Genomic DNA, 8,658 nt, shown 5'->3' on the forward strand with positions numbered 1-8,658 from the left:
TGCACATTTAATGTAGGCTGAACAGGGATGCACCTGGCCCAGAGGCCTAAACTCACCTTTAGAGCTCTACGGTGGCCAACGACTGGACTCACTGTTTACTTCTCTGTTTTGGTTCCATCCTTAACACTTCTTCTGGAGGTCTGACCCCAGAGAGTGAGGCTTGGAATCCACAGGCAGCCTGCTCTGATGCCCTGGTTTAGAGGGGAGGGGTGATTAGAGATTCCTCATCCATCCTGGTCCTCTGAGGAAAATAAATCCTCTTATGCTTTCTGAAAACACCTGGAGCCAGGGACCCTAGGCAGGAAAATACAAAGATGGTGACTTTCCCACCCAGACTGATAGGGGAAGAAAGATTGCAAAGAGCAGGACCCTGGGTTTCCCCCTTGAAAGGCCGAGCAAAGGACTTTAGGGCCATTCAGTGCTAGAAGAACAGGGAGAGGAGCGGCTCAGGCTCAGGAGAGGCATGAAGGAGAGTGGGGACTCAAGGCCCAGCTGCCTGAGGGATGGGCTTTATCCATGTCCCCCTCCTCCTGATGGCTCATCCAGCTCTCTTGTATCTCCTCCACACCATGCAAATATCATGACGAGCCCCGCTACTCCCCACCAGGCCATCACAACAGGCTGGTGGGCACAGGCCAACGGGACAGCAGCCGGCTTGCCGGGAATGCACCTGGCCATGTAGTTCTCACAGTAGGGTGTTTATCTGTCTTGTGTCTAGTGTGGCAAACCCTCTTTGACCATGTTCTTGGAATTCTACAGTCCACTGACAATAGAAGCAGGACAGACACTCTTCCCCAAGTGGTGACTGATCACAGCCTGGAGCACAGCCCAGGGGTCCAGATCATCCTCCCCAGTGGGTAACTATGACTGGCTGAAGAGCCTCCACCCACTCCAGGAACTCCATGTATTCCATCCTCTCCTGCAGGTTAGAAAGTTGGAGTTTGCCCTGCAGATTGCACAATGTATAATGGATGTCTTGCTCCTACTGATGTCTTCTGCAGATCTGCCGTGCATGTCTGCTGCTGCTGTACACAGTACACAGGTGTTTCATGCAGACATTGTTTGGCAACTCATCTTTGAGCATCTACAGGCTCTACTGAGTCTTTTAAGACTCCATGAAAAATAGTGGACAGGGCCTTTGTACCCATCCTCCTGTGAGCTGATTACAGCATTCTCAAGTCCTCATCCCGGAAACCCAGGTCCTTTCTAGTGTTTGGGGCAGGTTTCCTCTTCACAAGGCTCCACAACCTGATGCCTCCACACAGTGCCCCTCAGTAAATGCTCCAAGTAACCCATCCTGTTGGCTACTCCCCAACTGAGTCTTCCTTCCTAGTGACAAGCTCCATCACAAAGACATGGTTGTGATGACAGCATCCGATGTCACAATCAGGAGCACTGGCCCTGAATATGATCTACACTCTCCTTCCCCCAACCTGCCTGGAGATGAGCCCACAGGGCCACCTGATAGGCCTGGATCCATGTCCCAGGCTCTCCCACTGAGGATGGGGATGAAGAAGTATGAGCAAGAAGGCAGAATCTGTATCATTTGGGTCAAGGAAAGCCTGGGTCAAGTCAGGAAAGCCTGGAGTCCAGTGAGACACACAAACCCTCTGTGAGTCCCACACAGGTCACAAGTCTCTGTTTCCTGATCCTTCCATAGGAGATCCTGTCAGCTTCAATGGATCAAGCCAAAGCAATAGCCTCTGAAAAACTCAACAATTTTATTAATTTTTTTAAAAGTTTATTTAGTTATTATTTTTACGTGGTGCTGAGGGTCTAACCCAGGGCCTCACACATGTAGGCCAGGGCCCTACCCTGGAGCTACAACCCCAGCCCTTATTCTGAAGTTACTAACAAGGAACTCATAATTGCCTTATTAATTAGCAAGTGTGGAGAAAGATTTTCAGCCTTGTCCTGGGCTCCCCAGGCCTGCACTGTCATTGCCTCTCCAGGTGAAGTGATAATTGCAGTCCTGAGGGGAAGTGAGGTCACAGGAGCACAGACCTTTTTCTCAGGGCCCAGCTCCCTCCCTGCCTCCATGCTGGCTGTCAGGACCTCACACTGAGCTCAGCACCCTGCACACAAGAAACATGGTGAGTGTTTTCTATTTCATACTTTTGTTTCAGCAGATTCAGTAAGGAAAGAAAGTCTGCAGGTGTGCTCATGACTGCAGAGAAATCCTGGGGTGAAAACAGAGTTGGTGGGAAGATCGACAAGGGAGAGGAATAATTCCTTCATTATGAGCTCAGTATTAAAAAGAGAAGTGTCCCTGACCTGATATCAATTCTTCATGGCTCCTAAAGTTATTTAATAAAATATACACTGAGGTTGTTTGGGAAAATACCACTGACAGTGAATTGCCATTTGGAAGGGGCTTAAGGACTGTAGTTAGTAATTAACATGCTCTCCACATTACTTTAAAAAACTCAGAATATATTTTAAACTGCTTTGATGGCTGTGTATATAAGGCTTTCATGTCTATTTAAAGATAATCCTGTAAATGTAAAGATCACCTCATCCTGTGCAGAAACCAAGACCAGGGACTATTTCTGGAATAAAGTGTTCTTTCCCAACTCTACATTACAATCCACCCAGTGGAGACAGGAATTGTGTCTCATCAGAATCCCTGTGCTGAGATGGCTCTAGCGTGACTTCTCTCCCTGCTGAACATTTAAGAGAAGGTAACATTATAACAATGACAACCGGACACTGGTCAGCAGTACCAAGTGAATCTGGTAACTTCTCTGGTTTAATAATATTCCAATACTAACCACAAACTCAGAACATTCTCCTTTTTATTTCAGTTCATTCCATGCAGCAGATTTCACATCCTCCATCTTCTGCTGTCATATCCTGTGTATTGAAATGTCCTGCACAAATCATCTTTCACCACTATCAGTTTCACTGATGTATCTATCAGTGCACAGAATATTTCAGCCTGAAATCACTGAGGGCTTCAGTTTTATCCTAAACTACTTCGTCAGATATTAGTGTCTCCTGTGCCATTGTTTAGGAACAAAGTAAGATTTTTGAATAATTCACTTATAGATTTCACTGTTCTTTTATTCCTGGAGTGACAATGTGAGCAACAGAAAGTCCCGTGGTCCATTTTCAGAATTGCAGTGTTAAGCTTTAAAAGTACAGTGACTTGGGATGTGAGAAAGGAGCCTGGCAGGAAAGCAGAGTGAAAAGTCACAAACAGAAAACACAGGAGTTAAAACTTCATGTAAAAATTGATGTTTGTGCTATTTAATGTGCATTTTGTTTTATAATACTACAGAAATGGTTTGGGTTATTATAAAAATGCCATTACTTATCTTTAAAATTTATTCAGAAATCCACTGAGATCTGATTTGTGGTATTGTATGGATGGTGACTGAAGTTCTTTTTCCTATGTTATCAGCATATATCAGTTCATTCTGAAACATTAAATGCTAAATTCTTTCTATGCATTTGCTCTCACTTTTCATTGCTCCTCCCAACTTGGCATAATGTGATCATCTAGGCCACTTTCCTACAAAGCATATTTATCCCCATCAACGTGTGCATCTTGAGGTATTTACAATCCCACAGGTGCATGCAATGAAAGATACTGTTGGTGTCAAAAATTACTTTAAGATGGGGAGCTCACTACATTGCTCAGACTGGATTCTAGGTTCCAGTGAATCTCCTGCCTCAGCCCCACAGGTAACAAGTGGATACAGATTCTCACCACTGTGCTTGGATACAGCTACTGTTAATGAGTAATTTTGCTCATATGCAGAACTGTTGATATCATTCAAAGGGAAATATGATGAATGAAAGAATAGACTCCAGAGATATGGTTATGAGACTGATGTTCTTATCAGAGACTGCAGTAGGGATCCTGGGAAATTTCCCTCTGCTTTATTATCATTTAATTCTTTTCTGCAATGAGTACACCCTGAGGTCCAGAGATTTGATTCTCAGGCACCTGATCATAGCCAACTCCTTGGTGATTCTCAGTAGAGGAATTTCCCAGACAATGACAGCTTTTGGGTTGAAATATTTCCTCAGTGATTTTGGATGCAAACTCATTTTGTATATACATCGAGTGGGAAGGAGTATGTCCATTTTCATCACCTGCCTCTTGAGCATCTTCCAGAACATCACCATCAGCCCCATGAACTCCTGTTGGAAGGATCTCAAAGGAAGAGCTCCAAAGTATATTGGCTTCTCCATTTCCCTCTGCTGGATCCTGTACATAGTGGTGAATTCCATTTTTCCTCTCTATATGCTCAGCAAAAGGGACAGTATAAACACAACAGACAAAAGAGATTATGGTTACTGTTCTTCTGTAAATCGTTATAGAACCACAGACTCGGTATATGCAGCATTGTTTGTATTTCCTGAAATGGTATTGTCCTTGCTCATGATCTGGTCCAGTGGCTCCATGGTTCTCCTTCTGTACAGGCACAAGCAGAGGGTTCAACACATCCACACCATCAAATTTTCCCCCAGAACCTCCCCTGAGTCCAGAGCCACTCAGAGAATCCTTGTCCTGGTGGGCACTTTTGTGACTTTCCACACCCTCTCCTCCCTAATACATTTATACATTGCTCTATTTTCCAACATCATCTGGTGGGTGGTGGACACCAATGACCTCATTTCACTGTGTTTTCCCACTGTCAGCCCCTTTCTTCTCATGAGCCGAAAATCCAAACTGTCCAGGCATTGCTTGGTCTGCATAAAAAAAAAAATTAAAAATTTAGCTTTGTGCTGTGGAAAACACCTATAATCACACAAATTGGGAGAGCAAGAGAGGAGGATCACAAGTGGAAGGACCCTCAACAATTTAGACCCTGCCTCAAAAATAAGAAATTAAAAAGGCTGCAGATGATGTTCAGGGACAAGGCTGGGCTCAATCACCAGTTTCAAAACATAATTTAAAGTATCGTAACTACATAATTGTATCATAACTACATAAGTTAATTATTTTTTCACAAATGTTTAAGTGTTTCATTGTTCTTCACACTCAAAACATCAACAGAGAAATGGATGGAAGAGTCATTGTCTTTCTATTGCAAACCCTAAAGAGCACTGGGGTCCTCAGCTGGCTAACTGATACCCACTTGGTCATAGTGGAGGGGAACAGAGCTGGTGGTCCTCACCCTACGCACAGCACCCTGAAGTCAGGTATCCTAGTTCCTGTTGCTGGAGGCACATGGAATGAATTAGTTCCCAGGCTTCCAGGTCAGTTGAATTACAACTTTTGACCAAGTGCTGCACTCCTGGAAAGATTGCCTGAAACAAATGCAATGTAGAAATGAGAGGTGGATTTTTTGGAGGATAATTCTCCTTAGCATTTCAGTAAGTTTATAATTACCAGAAAAGTTTTGTTCCAGAATGTTATTTGTTAGATAGTTTTGAAAAGAAACCTTGGGAGGACAGATTTAGCATCAACTGCCAGAATTAAGAAGAGAATTATTTTCTGCAGTTTCTTCAAGGAACAAGGTAGGTTTGTCAGCAGTTCTCCTTAAAAGGTTTGTTTTCCTGTGTGTGGGTATCCTCAGTTGTGATGCAAACTCCTTTCCTGTGCAGTGGCCACCTGGGCCACTCCATGTCACCCAGATTGCAGTTTGCAGGAATAAGAGAAGCTGGTAGGCACAGAGTGCTCCTGCTGCCTGCTGTGCCACAAGGAAGGAAGGACCTGGTTTCTCATCTAGGAGTTGCACCTGTTCTGCTGGGAGCTCTACAACAGTAGCAGTGGAATCTCACATTCTGACATGTTAAAATATCCACAGATGCGTTTCAGTGCACATATATAAATGGCCACGTCCTCACCTACACTCTTTTTTTCCCCACTGTACTGGGGGTTGAACAGAGAGTCATTTAACCACTGAGCCACATGCCTAGCACTTGTTTATAGTTTTATTTATTTGTTTGCTTTATTGAGACATGGTCTCACTCAGTTGTATAAAGCCCTTCTAAGTTTCTTAGGCTGGCTTTGAACTTGTGATTCTCCTGCCTCAGCTTCCCAACCACTGGGATTAGAGGTATGTCCCACCACTCCCAGCCTCACCTACAATCTTAAAAAGTAGCACTTGCCACTCTCTAAGTCAGAATACATTTATATATTGAGGCTAGATTGTATTCTTAGGAGAACCCATTTATCTGTAAACAGTGAAGTTGCTGGTTCAGGCAGGGACATGGGAAATATCATGATGAGCAGGACCCACAGGTGGGGAACTGAGCTCAGTAAAACTGTTTGGATGAGAGTTCAGTGGGGACCTTTTACAGTCATCTCTGGGTAAACTGCCACATTCTCCCAGGGCCAAATATTCCCGAGGACCAGTATGAGGACCAGGCTGCCCACTCAGCACAGGTCATGCAGTGGCAAGTGATTAAAGATGAGCTGCACAGTGGACACCACCTTTTCTGGTGACCTTCAGGCTGTCCCTAGAGAGCAGAACCACTGGTGTGAACTTGCTGACCACCTGTCCTGTCATCTCAGTTAGGGTTGCTGGTGGATAGTGGCCACTGCAGTGCTGTGCAGGTGCAGTGCAGCTGGGAGGTGACATCTTCCTGGACAGTCATCACCTCTGTGACCAAAGTTCTGCAGGATTCTGGCCTGGGGGCTCTGGAGCACATTTAGGGGTGTGGGGCTGTGGTTACTTTCTGGATGGGGCCACAGAGGGAGAAGGTACCAGGTCTATGAGGAAAATACCCAGTTATAGCAGTTTGTGAGCATTGTTATCACAAATACAGGTAGGGTGCTGTCCAGTTCTCTTATTCATCTATTCCAGTGATAATGAGGTTTCTCACCTTTACTTTGTGAGGGTTCTGAATGATACTGCCTATCAAATAGTGAATGCACATTGCGTTTCCAAGGTAATAACTCCTTGGTTTTGATGGATCATTTATCTTTACATTAATATTTCAGTTTTTAAAAGCAAGCTGAATTTAAAGAATGATCAAGCATATAGTACAGAGTTCTAATACATCCCTGCTCCCAGTACAGTCTCCATAACTGTAACATCTGAAATCTGTGTGATCTGCGTGACAGCATCAAACTGGATGTAGATCATTCTTAGCCAAAGTCCACTGTTTACTTTGGAGTTCACTCTTTGTTGTACCTGCGTATGGAACAGGAAAAATACATAGTGTAAGTACCATTTTGCTATATTCTACTGCAGTGATCGTACCCTGAAGATCCCCTGTACTTTACCTAGCCATTCCTTCCCTCCTCCAGTCCTCTAATGCCCACTGACCTTTTCATGGTCTGTCTTTAATTTCTTGTAGATAAAAACTCTGCAGTTAGCCTTTCAGATTGCCATCTTTCGTTTAGGAATATGCATTTTTACATTCCTCCACCTGTTTTCATGGCTTGGTAACTCAGTGGTGAAAACCACTGAGTGACATCCCTCTGTGTGGATGACCCCAGTTCTTCATGCCGTGCATCTGCTGAGGACCTCTTTGATGGCTTTCCCTGTTGGGCCATTATGATAAAGCTGCCATAAACAGTGCCGAGTATCTTTCTGGGTGGACTTAATTGTCAATTTCTTAGTCAACACAGAGTGAGCTGTATTGCTGGGAGAGGTGGAAACTGTGATAGAGGATTTAATATTTGCCCAAGAAAGAAACCACACCTTTCCTTCTACTTCTCTAGGCAGCTTTTTGTTGTCCTCCAAAGCCACAGATATACTTTGAAAATATGCCTTTTGAATGATATCTCCACATACCCATTGTTTCATGCTTAAATTATGTACCCCTCAAGATTCCTATGTTGAAGTCTTCATCCCCACCTCTCCCTGTACAGCAGAGTGTGACCTGATGGGGACATGGGTCGGTGCACAGGCGGTTGTAAAGGGAGGGTGGGTCATAGTGGTGGTGAGCCGATGGCAGTCCTCTAGATCCCAGTGTCTGTGTGAAGTTCTGCCTCACCTAGAGACACAGCAGTGGGGAATGCAACCACAGACTGAGACAGCCCAAGAACTCCTTCTTCCTCTAAGCACTTTTTCTCCAGAGTTTGTCGGAGAAAAAAGGGGGGATGGGGGACTAACACCCTTTCCTCACCTTTTCTCACCTCCATGATTTCCTTCCACATTGATCAATATCTGTGTATGTTCAAATGACCTCAGCCCCGACCCCATCACCCCTATGGGTCTCCTTCAAAATCGCAGCCAAAAACTTTTGTGGCCTCAGCAACTGTGTCCCAGTCCCCAACTCCACATGTGCATTTCTCCTCTAGGGCTTTCCCTCTGTCCAGATCCACTGTCTTCCCAACCTCGATGTGTCACCAAATGCCCCTATTAGGTTTCCCTGTCCCATATCCTCCAAACACAGGTGTTGGCCACTGTCCCCATACTCTGCTTCTACCTAATACCACTGAAAACTCATAGGACATGTCTTTATCAAAAGATATAAACACACTCACACACACACACACACACACACACACACACTCACACACACACACATACACACACACACACACTCACACACTCACACACACACACATACACACACACACACACTCACACACTCACACACACACACACACTCACACACTCACACACACACACACACTCACACACACACACACTCACTCACACACACACACACATTTTAAAGCTCAGTCTTGACAAATTTGAGGGCCTGGCTACGGGAAAGTTATCTCCTTTATTGACCAATTGATTA

General features: G+C 44.6%; 1 protein-coding gene across 1 annotated transcript; it reads left to right on the forward strand.

Annotated features, from left to right (window-relative positions):
- The first annotated feature begins 3,790 nt into the window (after nt 1–3,790).
- Nucleotides 3,791–4,764, forward strand: LOC144371117 (vomeronasal type-1 receptor 4-like). Its single transcript, XM_078033326.1, has one exon. It carries the CDS (start codon nt 3,791–3,793, stop codon nt 4,754–4,756), a length of 966 nt encoding a protein of 321 aa, XP_077889452.1. The 3' UTR covers nt 4,757–4,764.
- Nucleotides 4,765–8,658: the final 3,894 nt, after the last annotated feature.

This window comes from Ictidomys tridecemlineatus, chromosome 15, assembly GCF_052094955.1.
Source record: "Ictidomys tridecemlineatus isolate mIctTri1 chromosome 15, mIctTri1.hap1, whole genome shotgun sequence".
In the NCBI taxonomy this organism is placed as follows: domain Eukaryota; kingdom Metazoa; phylum Chordata; class Mammalia; order Rodentia; family Sciuridae; genus Ictidomys; species Ictidomys tridecemlineatus.